Below are 17,111 nucleotides of genomic sequence, written 5' to 3' on the forward strand. Positions count from 1 at the left end.
TCTATAATATATTCTTCTAGCTTATTTATTTTATACATATGAGTTCATACCTCTTAATCCCTTACCCCTACTTTGCCCTTTCTGCCCCACACTTTCTACTGGTCACCACTAGTTTCTTCTCTGTATCTGTGAATCTATTTCTGTTTTTTTTTATAGTTATTTATGTTATTTTTTGGATTCGACATAAAAGTGATATAAAATATTTCTTGCTCTGACTTATGTCACTAAGTATAACATCCTTTAGACCCATCCATGTTGTTGAAAATGGCAGAGTTTCATTCTTTTTTTGTAGCTGAATAATATCCCTGTGTGTGTGTGTGTCTGTGTGTGTCTATGTGTGTTTCTGTCTGTGTGTGTGTGCTGTGTGTGTGTGTATATCTGTGTGTGTTTCTGTCTGTGTGTGTGTGTCTGTGTGTGTGTGTCTGTCTGTGTGTGTGTGTGTGTGTGATACATCTTCTCTATCCTCTCATTTGTTGATGGACTCTTCAATTGCTTTCATACCTTGGCTATTGTAAACAATGCTGCTCTGAACATTGGGGTTCATATATGTTTTGGAATTAGTGTTTTCATTTTCTTTGCGTATATACTGAGGAATGGAGTTGCTGGATCATATGGTATCTCTATTTTTAATTTTTGGAGCAATTTCCTTAGTATTTTGCATTATGGCTGCACCAGGGTTCATTCTCACCAGCAGTATACAAGGATTCTGCTTTCTCCACATCCTCGCCAACTTTTGTAGATTTTTTTGATAGTCATCCTGACAGATGTGAGGTAATATCTCACTGTGGCTTTGATTTGCATTTCTCTGATGATTAGCTGTGTTGAACATCCTTTCATGTGTCCCTTGGCCATATATATGTCTTCTTTGGAAAAGGCCCATTTCTGTTTTGTTTTTTTTGTTTTGTTTTTTGCAGAACTTGTTTCTTTTATGATACAGTGACTCATCCAGATCCCCAGCGGCCACACTCTGCTTGCTAAGAGCAGTGGGAAAGTGGCAGCGTATAGAATCCTAGGGAGCCTTATTCACAGAGAGACTTCTACCACATCCTGGGAGTCGGGCAATGTCCTGACCATGTCTGTCTCAGAAAAGCAAATGACTCCAAAAATACTCAAAGTCCCGAGTCACAAAACACTATACATTCTTTTCCTGGTTCCCAAGCACCATACCAACCTCCAGTACACAGTGAAGGAGGGTAGTTCTGACCTCAGTGTGTCTAGAGCCTTGTCTTCCTTGATATTTTGACCAGACTATTCTTTCCTCATTTAATGGTCTTAACACTCTTGATGAAAGCCAGTTACCACAGGTATAGGAGTTCATTTCTAGACTCTCAGTTCTATCCCACTGATCCTCAGGGCAGCACCATACCGTCTTGACTACCATTGCTCTGTGGTAAGTTTTGAAATGATGAAATGTAAGTCATCCAGCTCTGCACTTTTTCAAGATGATTTTGGCTATTTGGGGTACCTACAAGTTTCATATGAATTTTAAGACCAATTTTTCTATTTGTGTAAGCCTGTAGATAAGTATATCTGTGTATACTTAGTTCATTTAAATAGCCAGTAACTGTACATGATTGATAATTATTATGCTCAGTTTGCAAATTATGAACCAAAAGTACAGAGTAGAAGTCTGCTGCCCAAGGTCTCAGCTAATAACTAGTGAAATTAGTTTCAAACCAGGCATTCAGGCTCTAGAGTCTGTGCATTTAATCCACACAAGAAACTGATTATTCATCATCCACACTGATGTTCTGAATTTGGCCCTGTCTTATTCTTTTCTTCCTTTTTATCTTTTTTTTTTTTTTTTTTGGTTGCACCATTTGGCATGTGGTATCCTAATTCCTAGACCAAGGGTCAAACTCACGCCTCCTGCATTGAAAGTGAAGAGTCTTAAGCCCTGAACTGTCAGGGAAGTCCTGGCTCTTCTGTACTCTTGCAACATTGTCACTTAATGTTCTACTCATGGTTTCCCTAACGTGGATCCTGTAGTAAAGGCTCGTAGTCTGTCTTCTCCTTTAATCATTGTAGATGGTGACTGCAGCCATGAAATTAAAAGATGCTTACTCCTTGGGAGGAAAGTTATGACCAACCTAGACAGCATATTAAAAAGCAGAGACATTACTTTGCCAACAAAGGTCCATCTAGTCAAGGCTATGGTTTTTCCAGTGGTCACGTATGGATGTGAGAGTTGGACTGTGAAGAAAGCTGAGCGCTGAAGAATTTGTGCTTTTGAACTGTGGTGTTGGAGAAGACTCTTGAGAGTCCCTTGGACTGCAAGGAGATCCAAGCAGTCCATCCTAAAGGAGATCAGTCCTGGGTGTTCTTTGGGAGCAATGATGCTAACCCTGAAACTCCAATACTTTGGCCACCTCATGCAAAGAGTGGACTCATTGGAAAAGACTCTGATGCTGGGAAGGATTGGGGGCAGATGAGATGGCTGGATGGCATCACCGACTCGATGGATGTGGGTTTGGGTGAACTCCGGGAGTTGGTGATGGACAGGGAGGCCTGGCATGCTGCGATTCATGGTGTCGCAAAGAGTCGTAGACGACTGAGCCACTGAAGTGAACTGAACTGAACTGAACTAATAGTAAATATATCAACTATATTTCAGTTGAGAAAATCACTGGTCCTTACATTATATTTTACAGCTTTGCATCTGAATGATGAAGGATACCTTAGAGATACTAGTCATTTGTCACACCATATACCTAGTTTGTGTGACAATTGTTTATATACATGTAATGAATCGGGTGGGGCTTCGCAGGTGGCTCAGTGGTCAAGAGTCCACCTACAATGCAGGAAATGCAAATTCAGACCGTGGGTGGAGAAGATTCCCTGGAGAAGGAAATGGCAACCCCCTCCAGTATTCCTGCTTGGGAAATTCTATGGACAGGGGAGCCTGGCAGGCTAGAGTCCACGTGGTGGCAGAAGAGTTGAACACAACTGAGCCACTCAACAACCACAACAATGAATCAGGTAGTAGGACAAGTAAGGAACAAGGTGGAAATAGGGTTTGTAAGAGGGGAGAAGATAGTTCAGTTTAGGGGCAATGAATCTTGTGTGAACTATTTGAGAGTAAACTGAGCAGCTGGCAGCTGGTAGAAAGAGGAAAGCCTTGGAAATCAATCCTTACATAGCCTGAGCAGAAGTGTGAACGACATTTTCTGTTCCTTATGGATTCTCCAGGAATCCGTGCACATTTAGCTGAGGAGCCAAGGCGACACTGTCCTGAGAAGTGAGGTCGTTCCAGCCCTACAGCATCACACCTGAGCACTGGTTCCTTTACACAGTGTCCTAAAGAATGAGCAGAGACACATCACAAAGTTCAGTGCACTGATGTTTATCAGAGAGGTATCAAATGTCATAAGAGGAAAATCACCATAAATGCTCAGAGATTGATAAAGTACAATATTCAGACACTGGCACAGAATGCAGCAGTTAGAAACCTTGTAATAGAGGAGGATTCAAAATACTGGGCATATGCTCAGGGCATATGTTTTTAAAATGCTGTTTACATATTTATATACATTTGAGCACTGTTATTCCATATTTAGACACAATAGCTAAAAGTTCAGAGAGCTGTATACCAAGATGTTTAAATGTCTATCATTGGGTAGTGGGATGATGGATAGTATTTGTATTGCCTCACCCACTATGTAGCTAGAAGAAAACTAAATTGAATGGTGTCTTTGTTTTCATTTTTACTGGGGAAGTAGGATTGTCCCTGAGAGATGGAGGCAGGGAGGCATGGAGCAGAACGTTAGTCTTTGTATAATTGTCATGGGTCTCCATCTTTCTTTTCATGGACAGTTTTCCAAAGTTATGTAAAACGCTATGCAAAAGCAGCTTCAAGTCCCCATTTATAAGGACAATACTAATAGCCGGTTTGAACGTAATGTTCATTACATGCCTGTACTATACTACCTGAGGACTTCCCAGTAGGCTCAGTGGTCAAGAATCCGCCTGCAATGCAGGAGATGCAAATTCAGACCCTGGGTGGAGAAGATTCCCTGGAGAAGGAAATCGCAACTCACTCCAGTAATCTTGCCTGGAATATCCCATGGACACAAAGCTTCGTGTGCTACAGTCCATGAGTCACAAAGAGTCAGACACGACTGAGCAACCAAGTACACACTGTACTAACTGATGAGTTTGTGTGAACGCACAAAATTATATATTAAACCAACTTGGTCCTCTCAATGACATTTTGAAGTAGGTATTATCATTATACAGATGGGGAAATCAGGGCTCACTTCCTTCACCTGTAAGGCCCTGCCATATGAAAATTCTGGAGCTGCCACTGGGAGAGATGTGGGGTGAATTTGTCTTGTGTGACGTGCTCTGTGGTCCACTCATTACCTCAACCTTAATCCCTTTCTCAACTTCTCTTTTGTACAGCTAAGCCTTCTGCGACCAGTGCCATTCCTGGTATAGAATCACCCAATGCTGGGCCCGCTGTTTATACACTAGGAGGTTTGTGCATGTTTTAAAACCGTTTTTCTCTGGAGTCACTGTTATGATGCAGCTCTACTTAATGGGACTGACTACTGCAGGGAAACTGACAAAGACCAAGAAATGGAAGCAAAATAGACAAAGTCTCTCTCCTCTAGAGGAATTCTCCCTTCTGGAATGTTGCACAAGAATAATACTGTAGATTAAAGAAATTAAAGCATTCTAGCAAAACACATACATGATGAGTGTGACCACGAAATGGTGGGCCAGGTAAAAGGGATCCAGCAGTGCCGTGGTGAGGAGGGGCTTAGGGTCAAACCTGGCTGGACTCAGCCCTGAGCTTGGCCCTGTCCCAGGTGCTGACCCTGAGTAGCTTGAACCCCGAGTTCTCCAGAGGATCTCCGCCAGCTTAATTTTAAAATGGAGCTCATTATACCTATCTCACAGTGTTTCTCTAAGGATTAAATAAGAAAATGTGTGAAAATTGCTAGACTGTGAGCCCAATACATCATACGTGCCCAGTAAACTATAAGGCATCTGGGTCCTGAGATGAGGATGATCAGGCGGCATTCACTCTCTCTCTGATTATTCTTCTATGGAGAAGATGACTTTGAAAGAGCAGGTTGAAAGCAGAAAAGAAGAAGGTCTTTTGTCGGTGGGATTCGGCAGGGTCCTCTGGATTTGAAGTCAAGTCTCAAGGAAGACTTAGCATAGCCACTGGATCATCAGCTAGTGGAAGCACTGAAAAGAAGGGAAGCAATATGTTTTCCGAAGGACAGAGACCAAGAGAGGAAAATTAGGCTAAGTGCTTAGAACCAGTTACTAACTTCTGGGTCCAGTTAGATCATCTACTTTTCAAAGTGATGTCAGTATGAAGCCAATAAGATAGTGTCAAACCAGAGAACACTCATGGGTCAGCTGCAGACACACACAGCACACACGCCATGAACCCTGTGAACAGTGAGTGGCTAAAGAATGACCCACTATAATCACGTCTTTGACGAGGTCAGGTAATGTAGTGTAGTATGTTATTAGTAGTAAATTCAAGAAATGACCTAAAATGGCAACGGGAGACAGGAGAAAAAGAAATACTATTGTGGACTGATAAGGGGGGATTATCTCTAGCAGAGCATTCACTTTCAGTTCAGTTCAGTTGCTCAGTCATGTCCGACTCTTTGTGAAACCATACAATGCTGCACGCAAGGCCTCCCTGTCCATCACCAACTCCTGGATATGGAAGCCCCCTCCAGTATTCTGGCCTGGAGAATCCCATGGACAGAGAAGCCTGGTGTCCACAGTGTCGCAAAGAGTCAGACTCGACTGAAGCAACTTTGCACCCGCGCTGGTGGCACCAGCGGTTATGATCCACGTGCCAGAGCAAGAGACGTGAGAGGCACGGCTTTGATCCCTGGGTAGGGAAGATTCCCCTGGAGGAGCGTAATTTTTTCTAGATGATTTGATGCCCAATCCCTGAATTCCTTCACTCATTTCTGGATTCAATAACTGTGCATGAAGCACTCTATTCCAAGGCCACGACCAAGGCCACGACAGGGACATGAATGAGCTCCTGAGTTCATGTTCAGGGCGGGTGGGGGCGGCTAGAGGGAGGGAACATGACATTCAGCGGAACAAGTACTGAAATAAGAAAAGAGTGAAAAATAGCACCCAGAAATAAACCAGAGAAGCTGATGAACATAATGGAGAGGCCAACATAGAGAAGGGTAGCAGGACCTTTTTCTCTGAGTTGGTGACATTTCTGATGAAAGCTGAACAATGAGAAGAGGCCAAACTTGCAAAATCTGGCGAAGGGTGGTGGAGGTAGAAGGGAGATGAAGGAAGAAAATTCTGCAGCAGAAGAAGACAGAGTGTGTTCAAGGAAAAGCCAAAGCTCTGGTTTGAGATTAGGGTCCTGATGCTAAACGGCACTTGGAGAGAGCTCTGGGTCCACAGGCCTTGGTTATCTGTGTGCACCTCACCACACACGCCTGCAGGCACACCGTTACAATGACTCAGCAAAAAAGCAAGCCTTCTCCTTTTCCTTCAGTAACCTAGGGAGATAACGTTTCTCTCAATTTAACTGTTACAGGACTGAGTCTGAACTGGGATTCAGGGACCACTGCACTCTAAATTTCTTAAAAGCCAAATCTGTGTCTTCATTATGGTCTCCCCAACTCTCCTAGACATACATATGTGCTTAGTCTCTCAGCTGTATCCTACTCTTTGTGACCCCATGACCTGTAGCCCACCAGATTCCTCTGTCGATGGAACATTCCAGGCAAGAACACTGGCATAGGTTGCCATTCCCTTCTCCATGATATCTTCCTGACCCAGGGATTGAACCTGCGTCTCCTATATTGCAGGCAGATTCTTTGCCATCTGAGCCTCCAGGGAAGCCTGCTAGGCATGTAGTAAGCACTCAGTTAATAATAGCTGCAGAAACAAGAACCGATCAGCATTTTGCTGCAGATTAGCTTAAGTGTTGAGACCTGATTGACTCGCATGGGTCTCATTTCCATCCTGCCTATCAAATAAAACACAGACTAGATGGCATCTCAAGTGGTTTTCATCTCTAAACTTCAGTGATGCCTCAAAGATCAGCCTGAGATGATCCATAGGCTAGTTTCCAGCTCTATAGATCTCTAGCTTGGTGTGAAGTTGGGTTTTTTGAAAGAAATGAACACTCTCACTCTGAACTCCTGGAGAAGGATTCCTAAGACGGGGAAGGAGGCCCAGTATCTCAAAATCAACGTGCACTGGTTTCAAATTGGGAAGTTGGATTTCACATTCTTGTGATGAATTTCTTTGTACTTTGTTTGGTCTCTAGAGGATGACTGCTAACATTGATGAACCTATTGGGGAAGCACATTTTAGATAATTTTCCCAAATGTCTTTATAGGGTATTTTTCCAGAGGACCTGTTGCAACACGGCCTACAGAGACCCCTGTCACTTGGGATTCAAGTAAGTTACCAAGCAAAGGAGATGGGTAATAGATTTCCAGCCATTAGTATCATATCTGTGTATTTAAGAAGGACCTATCTGTGTGGTTTTCTATGATACATGAGTCCAATTAAAGCAACAACACTGAAAAGAAACATTTCAGGGTTAACTCTGGCTATTGTCATTGGGGTAATTTTTTCCTGCTTTTTCAGTTCAGTTCAGTGCAGTTCAGTCACTCAGTCGTGTCCAACTCTTTGCGACCCCATGAATCGCAGCACGCCAGGCCTCCCTGTCCATCACCAACTCCCGGAGCCTACCCTAACTCATGTCCATCGAGTCGGTGATGCCATCTAGCCATCCCATCCCCTGTCGTCCCCTTCTCCTCCTGCCCCCAATACTTCCCAGCATCAGAGTCTTTTCCAATCAGTCAACTCTTCGCATGAGGTGGCCAAAGTATTGGAGTTTGAGCTTCAGCATCAGTGCTTCCAAAGAACACCCAGGACTGAACTCCTTTAGGATGGACTGCTTGGATCTCCTTGCAGGCCAAGGGACTCTCAAGAGTCTTCTCCAACACCACAGTTCAAAAGCATCCATTCTTTGGTGCTCAGCTGTCTTCACAGTCCAACTCTCACATCCAGTAGTCATACTACGGGATAAACCATAGCCTCGACTAGACGGACCTTTGTTGGCAAAGTAATGCTTTTTAATACTTTCTAGATTCTCTGGAAAAGAAACATAAAATATAATTAGGAAAAGTTTTACCATTTTTCAAGTTAAAGCAAACGCATACAACCTCTGCTTTCTAAGCTGTCTCTATCATTAAGCAATGCCAGTAAACGTTAATAGAGAAAAACCTAGATATCAGCATACTCATTTCATTGTCCTTACTTACTGCTCAAATAAACTTGGTTGTGACACATACTGAAACTGATTCTGGGAATCTGATAGAGAAAAGAGCAAGAACTGACAGTAGACATATGAGATACCCCAAGGTTAATATTTTCCCATTTTCTGTTTCTCTTAGTTGAAATAGAATTGATTTACAGTGTTCTATTAGTTTCAAGTGTGCAACATAGAGATTCAGTGTTTCTACTGATGATACTACAGTTAAAGTTTTATGAAATATTGACTATATTCCTTGTTCTCTATAATATATTCTTCTAGCTTATTTATTTTATACATATGAGTTCATACCTCTTAATCCCTTACCCCTACTTTGCCCTTTCTGCCCCACACTTTCTACTGGTCACCACTAGTTTCTTCTCTGTATCTGTGAATCTATTTCTGTTTTTTTTTATAGTTATTTATGTTATTTTTTGGATTCGACATAAAAGTGATATAAAATATTTCTTGCTCTGACTTATGTCACTAAGTATAACATCCTTTAGACCCATCCATGTTGTTGAAAATGGCAGAGTTTCATTCTTTTTTTGTAGCTGAATAATATCCCTGTGTGTGTGTGTGTCTGTGTGTGTCTATGTGTGTTTCTGTCTGTGTGTGTGTGCTGTGTGTGTGTTTGTGTATATCTGTGTGTGTTTCTGTCTGTGTGTGTGTGTCTGTGTGTGTGTGTCTGTCTGTGTGTGTGTGTGTGTGTGATACATCTTCTCTATCCTCTCATTTGTTGATGGACTCTTCAATTGCTTTCATACCTTGGCTATTGTAAACAATGCTGCTCTGAACATTGGGGTTCATATATGTTTTGGAATTAGTGTTTTCATTTTCTTTGCGTATATACTGAGGAATGGAGTTGCTGGATCATATGGTATCTCTATTTTTAATTTTTGGAGCAATTTCCTTAGTATTTTGCATTATGGCTGCACCAGTGTTCATTCTCACCAGCAGTATACAAGGATTCTGCTTTCTCCACATCCTCGCCAACTTTTGTAGATTTTTTTGATAGTCATCCTGACAGATGTGAGGTAATATCTCACTGTGGCTTTGATTTGCATTTCTCTGATGATTAGCTGTGTTGAACATCCTTTCATGTGTCCCTTGGCCATATATATGTCTTCTTTGGAAAAGGCCCATTTCTGTTTTGTTTTTTTTGTTTTGTTTTTTGCAGAACTTGTTTCTTTTATGATACAGTGACTCATCCAGATCCCCAGCGGCCACACTCTGCTTGCTAAGAGCAGTGGGAAAGTGGCAGCGTATAGAATCCTAGGGAGCCTTATTCACAGAGAGACTTCTACCACATCCTGGGAGTCGGGCAATGTCCTGACCATGTCTGTCTCAGAAAAGCAAATGACTCCAAAAATACTCAAAGTCCCGAGTCACAAAACACTATACATTCTTTTCCTGGTTCCCAAGCACCATACCAACCTCCAGTACACAGTGAAGGAGGGTAGTTCTGACCTCAGTGTGTCTAGAGCCTTGTCTTCCTTGATATTTTGACCAGACTATTCTTTCCTCATTTAATGGTCTTAACACTCTTGATGAAAGCCAGTTACCACAGGTATAGGAGTTCATTTCTAGACTCTCAGTTCTATCCCACTGATCCTCAGGGCAGCACCATACCGTCTTGACTACCATTGCTCTGTGGTAAGTTTTGAAATGATGAAATGTAAGTCATCCAGCTCTGCACTTTTTCAAGATGATTTTGGCTATTTGGGGTACCTACAAGTTTCATATGAATTTTAAGACCAATTTTTCTATTTGTGTAAGCCTGTAGATAAGTATATCTGTGTATACTTAGTTCATTTAAATAGCCAGTAACTGTACATGATTGATAATTATTATGCTCAGTTTGCAAATTATGAACCAAAAGTACAGAGTAGAAGTCTGCTGCCCAAGGTCTCAGCTAATAACTAGTGAAATTAGTTTCAAACCAGGCATTCAGGCTCTAGAGTCTGTGCATTTAATCCACACAAGAAACTGATTATTCATCATCCACACTGATGTTCTGAATTTGGCCCTGTCTTATTCTTTTCTTCCTTTTTATCTTTTTTTTTTTTTTTTGGTTGCACCATTTGGCATGTGGTATCCTAATTCCTAGACCAAGGGTCAAACTCACGCCTCCTGCATTGAAAGTGAAGAGTCTTAAGCCCTGAACTGTCAGGGAAGTCCTGGCTCTTCTGTACTCTTGCAACATTGTCACTTAATGTTCTACTCATGGTTTCCCTAACGTGGATCCTGTAGTAAAGGCTCGTAGTCTGTCTTCTCCTTTAATCATTGTAGATGGTGACTGCAGCCATGAAATTAAAAGATGCTTACTCCTTGGGAGGAAAGTTATGACCAACCTAGACAGCATATTAAAAAGCAGAGACATTACTTTGCCAACAAAGGTCCATCTAGTCAAGGCTATGGTTTTTCCAGTGGTCACGTATGGATGTGAGAGTTGGACTGTGAAGAAAGCTGAGCGCTGAAGAATTTGTGCTTTTGAACTGTGGTGTTGGAGAAGACTCTTGAGAGTCCCTTGGACTGCAAGGAGATCCAAGCAGTCCATCCTAAAGGAGATCAGTCCTGGGTGTTCTTTGGGAGCAATGATGCTAACCCTGAAACTCCAATACTTTGGCCACCTCATGCGAAGAGTTGACTCATTGGAAAAGACTCTGATGCTGGGAAGGATTGGGGGCAGATGAGATGGCTGGATGGCATCACCGACTCGATGGATGTGGGTTTGGGTGAACTCCGGGAGTTGGTGATGGACAGGGAGGCCTGGCATGCTGCGATTCATGGTGTCGCAAAGAGTCGTAGACGACTGAGCCACTGAAGTGAACTGAACTGAACTGAACTAATAGTAAATATATCAACTATATTTCAGTTGAGAAAATCACTGGTCCTTACATTATATTTTACAGCTTTGCATCTGAATGATGAAGGATACCTTAGAGATACTAGTCATTTGTCACACCATATACCTAGTTTGTGTGACAATTGTTTATATACATGTAATGAATCGGGTGGGGCTTCGCAGGTGGCTCAGTGGTCAAGAGTCCACCTACAATGCAGGAAATGCAAATTCAGACCGTGGGTGGAGAAGATTCCCTGGAGAAGGAAATGGCAACCCCCTCCAGTATTCCTGCTTGGGAAATTCTATGGACAGGGGAGCCTGGCAGGCTAGAGTCCACGTGGTGGCAGAAGAGTTGAACACAACTGAGCCACTCAACAACCACAACAATGAATCAGGTAGTAGGACAAGTAAGGAACAAGGTGGAAATAGGGTTTGTAAGAGGGGAGAAGATAGTTCAGTTTAGGGGCAATGAATCTTGTGTGAACTATTTGAGAGTAAACTGAGCAGCTGGCAGCTGGTAGAAAGAGGAAAGCCTTGGAAATCAATCCTTACATAGCCTGAGCAGAAGTGTGAACGACATTTTCTGTTCCTTATGGATTCTCCAGGAATCCGTGCACATTTAGCTGAGGAGCCAAGGCGACACTGTCCTGAGAAGTGAGGTCGTTCCAGCCCTACAGCATCACACCTGAGCACTGGTTCCTTTACACAGTGTCCTAAAGAATGAGCAGAGACACATCACAAAGTTCAGTGCACTGATGTTTATCAGAGAGGTATCAAATGTCATAAGAGGAAAATCACCATAAATGCTCAGAGATTGATAAAGTACAATATTCAGACACTGGCACAGAATGCAGCAGTTAGAAACCTTGTAATAGAGGAGGATTCAAAATACTGGGCATATGCTCAGGGCATATGTTTTTAAAATGCTGTTTACATATTTATATACATTTGAGCACTGTTATTCCATATTTAGACACAATAGCTAAAAGTTCAGAGAGCTGTATACCAAGATGTTTAAATGTCTATCATTGGGTAGTGGGATGATGGATAGTATTTGTATTGCCTCACCCACTATGTAGCTAGAAGAAAACTAAATTGAATGGTGTCTTTGTTTTCATTTTTACTGGGGAAGTAGGATTGTCCCTGAGAGATGGAGGCAGGGAGGCATGGAGCAGAACGTTAGTCTTTGTATAATTGTCATGGGTCTCCGTCTTTCTTTTCATGGACAGTTTTCCAAAGTTATGTAAAACGCTATGCAAAAGCAGCTTCAAGTCCCCATTTATAAGGACAATACTAATAGCCGGTTTGAACGTAATGTTCATTACATGCCTGTACTATACTACCTGAGGACTTCCCAGTAGGCTCAGTGGTCAAGAATCCGCCTGCAATGCAGGAGATGCAAATTCAGACCCTGGGTGGAGAAGATTCCCTGGAGAAGGAAATCGCAACTCACTCCAGTAATCTTGCCTGGAATATCCCATGGACACAAAGCTTCGTGTGCTACAGTCCATGAGTCACAAAGAGTCAGACACGACTGAGCAACCAAGTACACACTGTACTAACTGATGAGTGTGTGTGAACGCACAAAATTATATATTAAACCAACTTGGTCCTCTCAATGACATTTTGAAGTAGGTATTATCATTATACAGATGGGGAAATCAGGGCTCACTTCCTTCACCTGTAAGGCCCTGCCATATGAAAATTCTGGAGCTGCCACTGGGAGAGATGTGGGGTGAATTTGTCTTGTGTGACGTGCTCTGTGGTCCACTCATTACCTCAACCTTAATCCCTTTCTCAACTTCTCTTTTGTACAGCTAAGCCTTCTGCGACCAGTGCCATTCCTGGTATAGAATCACCCAATGCTGGGCCCGCTGTTTATACACCACTAGGAGGTTTGTGCATGTTTTAAAACCGTTTTTCTCTGGAGTCACTGTTATGATGCAGCTCTACTTAATGGGACTGACTACTGCAGGGAAACTGACAAAGACCAAGAAATGGAAGCAAAATAGACAAAGTCTCTCTCCTCTAGAGGAATTCTCCCTTCTGGAATGTTGCACAAGAATAATACTGTAGATTAAAGAAATTAAAGCATTCTAGCAAAACACATACATGATGAGTGTGACCACGAAATGGTGGGCCAGGTAAAAGGGATCCAGCAGTGCCGTGGTGAGGAGGGGCTTAGGGTCAAACCTGGCTGGACTCAGCCCTGAGCTTGGCCCTGTCCCAGGTGCTGACCCTGAGTAGCTTGAACCCCGAGTTCTCCAGAGGGTCTCCGCCAGCTTAATTTTAAAATGGAGCTCATTATACCTATCTCACAGTGTTTCTCTAAGGATTAAATAAGAAAATGTGTGAAAATTGCTAGACTGCGAGCCCAATACATCATACGTGCCCAGTAAACTATAAGGCATCTGGGTCCTGAGATGAGGATGATCAGGCGGCATTCACTCTCTCTCTGATTATTCTTCTATGGAGAAGATGACTTTGAAAGAGCAGGTTGAAAGCAGAAAAGAAGAAGGTCTTTTGTCGGTGGGATTCGGCAGGGTCCTCTGGATTTGAAGTCAAGTCTCAAGGAAGACTTAGCATAGCCACTGGATCATCAGCTAGTGGAAACACTGAAAAGAAGGGAAGCAATATGTTTTCCGAAGGACAGAGACCAAGAGAGGAAAATTAGGCTAAGTGCTTAGAACCAGTTACTAACTTCTGGGTCCAGTTAGATCATCTACTTTTCAAAGTGATGTCAGTATGAAGCCAATAAGATAGTGTCAAACCAGAGAACACTCATGGGTCAGCTGCAGACACACACAGCACACACGCCGTGAACCCTGTGAACAGTGAGCGGCTAAAGAATGACCCACTATAATCACGTCTTTGACGAGGTCAGGTAATGTAGTGCAGTATGTTATTAGTAGTAAATTCAAGAAATGACCTAAAATGGCAACGGGAGACAGGAGAAAAAGAAATACTATTGTGGACTGATAAGGGGGGATTATCTCTAGCAGAGCATTCACTTTCAGTTCAGTTCAGTTGCTCAGTCATGTCCGACTCTTTGTGAAACCATACAATGCTGCACGCAAGGCCTCCCTGTCCATCACCAACTCCTGGATATGGAAGCCCCCTCCAGTATTCTGGCCTGGAGAATCCCATGGACAGAGAAGCCTGGTGTCCACAGTGTCGCAAAGAGTCAGACTCGACTGAAGCAACTTTGCACCCGCGCTGGTGGCACCAGCGGTTATGATCCACGTGCCAGAGCAAGAGACGTGAGAGGCACGGCTTTGATCCCTGGGTAGGGAAGATTCCCCTGGAGGAGCGTAATTTTTTCTAGATGATTTGATGCCCAATCCCTGAATTCCTTCACTCATTTCTGGATTCAATAACTGTGCATGAAGCACTCTATTCCAAGGCCACGACCAAGGCCACGACAGGGACATGAATGAGCTCCTGAGTTCATGTTCAGGGCGGGTGGGGGCGGCTAGAGGGAGGGAACATGACATTCAGCGGAACAAGTACTGAAATAAGAAAAGAGTGAAAAATAGCACCCAGAAATAAACCAGAGAAGCTGATGAACATAATGGAGAGGCCAACATAGAGAAGGGTAGCAGGACCTTTTTCTCTGAGTTGGTGACATTTCTGATGAAAGCTGAACAATGAGAAGAGGCCAAACTTGCAAAATCTGGCGAAGGGTGGTGGAGGTAGAAGGGAGATGAAGGAAGAAAATTCTGCAGCAGAAGAAGACAGAGTGTGTTCAAGGAAAAGCCAAAGCTCTGGTTTGAGATTAGGGTCCTGATGCTAAACGGCACTTGGAGAGAGCTCTGGGTCCACAGGCCTTGGTTATCTGTGTGCACCTCACCACACACGCCTGCAGGAACACCGTTACAATGACTCAGCAAAAAAGCAAGCCTTCTCCTTTTCCTTCAGTAACCTAGGGAGATAACGTTTCTCTCAATTTAACTGTTACAGGACTGAGTCTGAACTGGGATTCAGGGACCACTGCACTCTAAATTTCTTAAAAGCCAAATCTGTGTCTTCATTATGGTCTCCCCAACTCTCCTAGACATACATATGTGCTTAGTCTCTCAGCTGTATCCTACTCTTTGTGACCCCATGACCTGTAGCCCACCAGATTCCTCTGTCGATGGAACATTCCAGGCAAGAACACTGGCATAGGTTGCCATTCCCTTCTCCATGATATCTTCCTGACCCAGGGATTGAACCTGCGTCTCCTATATTGCAGGCAGATTCTTTGCCATCTGAGCCTCCAGGGAAGCCTGCTAGGCATGTAGTAAGCACTCAGTTAATAATAGCTGCAGAAACAAGAACCGATCAGCATTTTGCTGCAGATTAGCTTAAGTGTTGAGACCTGATTGACTCGCATGGGTCTCATTTCCATCCTGCCTATCAAATAAAACACAGACTAGATGGCATCTCAAGTGGTTTTCATCTCTAAACTTCAGTGATGCCTCAAAGATCAGCCTGAGATGATCCATAGGCTAGTTTCCAGCTCTATAGATCTCTAGCTTGGTGTGAAGTTGGGTTTTTTGAAAGAAATGAACACTCTCACTCTGAACTCCTGGAGAAGGATTCCTAAGACGGGGAAGGAGGCCCAGTATCTCAAAATCAACGTGCACTGGTTTCAAATTGGGAAGTTGGATTTCACATTCTTGTGATGAATTTCTTTGTACTTTGTTTGGTCTCTAGAGGATGACTGCTAACATTGATGAACCTATTGGGGAAGCACATTTTAGATAATTTTCCCAAATGTCTTTATAGGGTATTTTTCCAGAGGACCTGTTGCAACACGGCCTACAGAGACCCCTGTCACTTGGGATTCAAGTAAGTTACCAAGCAAAGGAGATGGGTAATAGATTTCCAGCCATTAGTATCATATCTGTGTATTTAAGAAGGACCTATCTGTGTGGTTTTCTATGATACATGAGTCCAATTAAAGCAACAACACTGAAAAGAAACATTTCAGGGTTAACTCTGGCTATTGTCATTGGGGTAATTTTTTCCTGCTTTTTCAGTTCAGTTCAGTGCAGTTCAGTCACTCAGTCGTGTCCAACTCTTTGCGACCCCATGAATCGCAGCACGCCAGGCCTCCCTGTCCATCACCAACTCCCGGAGCCTACCCTAACTCATGTCCATCGAGTCGGTGATGCCATCTAGCCATCCCATCCCCTGTCGTCCCCTTCTCCTCCTGCCCCCAATACTTCCCAGCATCAGAGTCTTTTCCAATCAGTCAACTCTTCGCATGAGGTGGCCAAAGTATTGGAGTTTGAGCTTCAGCATCAGTGCTTCCAAAGAACACCCAGGACTGAACTCCTTTAGGATGGACTGCTTGGATCTCCTTGCAGGCCAAGGGACTCTCAAGAGTCTTCTCCAACACCACAGTTCAAAAGCATCCATTCTTTGGTGCTCAGCTGTCTTCACAGTCCAACTCTCACATCCAGTAGTCATACTACGGGATAAACCATAGCCTCGACTAGACGGACCTTTGTTGGCAAAGTAATGCTTTTTAATACTTTCTAGATTCTCTGGAAAAGAAACATAAAATATAATTAGGAAAAGTTTTACCATTTTTCAAGTTAAAGCAAACGCATACAACCTCTGCTTTCTAAGCTGTCTCTATCATTAAGCAATGCCAGTAAACGTTAATAGAGAAAAACCTAGATATCAGCATACTCATTTCATTGTCCTTACTTACTGCTCAAATAAACTTGGTTGTGACACATACTGAAACTGATTCTGGGAATCTGATAGAGAAAAGAGCAAGAATTGACAGTAGACATATGAGATACCCCAAGGTTAATATTTTCCCATTTTCTGTTTCTCTTAGTTGAAATAGAATTGATTTACAGTGTTCTATTAGTTTCAAGTGTGCAACATAGAGATTCAGTGTTTCTACTGATGATACTACAGTTAAAGTTTTATGAAATATTGACTATATTCCTTGTTCTCTATAATATATTCTTCTAGCTTATTTATTTT

The 17,111-nt window shown here is 42.8% G+C and overlaps 1 protein-coding gene across 12 annotated transcripts in view; it reads left to right on the forward strand.

The window, feature by feature from the left end:
- Nucleotides 1–17,111, forward strand: part of LOC138422191 (uncharacterized) — a 119,290-nt gene that overhangs the window by 14,590 nt on the left and 87,589 nt on the right. For 11 of the 12 annotated variants that reach the window (XM_069556791.1, XM_069556792.1, XM_069556797.1 and 8 more), the window contains 4 exons: nucleotides 4,402–4,476; nucleotides 7,352–7,414; nucleotides 12,941–13,018; nucleotides 15,894–15,956. In XM_069556791.1, the coding sequence (XP_069412892.1) occupies nucleotides 4,402–4,476; nucleotides 7,352–7,414; nucleotides 12,941–13,018; nucleotides 15,894–15,956 (279 nt within the window). The remainder of the gene's footprint in view (nucleotides 1–4,401; nucleotides 4,477–7,351; nucleotides 7,415–12,940; nucleotides 13,019–15,893; nucleotides 15,957–17,111) is intronic. The other variant, XM_069556794.1, reaches the window with a different exon arrangement.

This window comes from Ovis canadensis, chromosome 17 (genome assembly GCF_042477335.2).
Source record: "Ovis canadensis isolate MfBH-ARS-UI-01 breed Bighorn chromosome 17, ARS-UI_OviCan_v2, whole genome shotgun sequence".
Classification (NCBI taxonomy): Eukaryota; Metazoa; Chordata; class Mammalia; order Artiodactyla; family Bovidae; genus Ovis; species Ovis canadensis.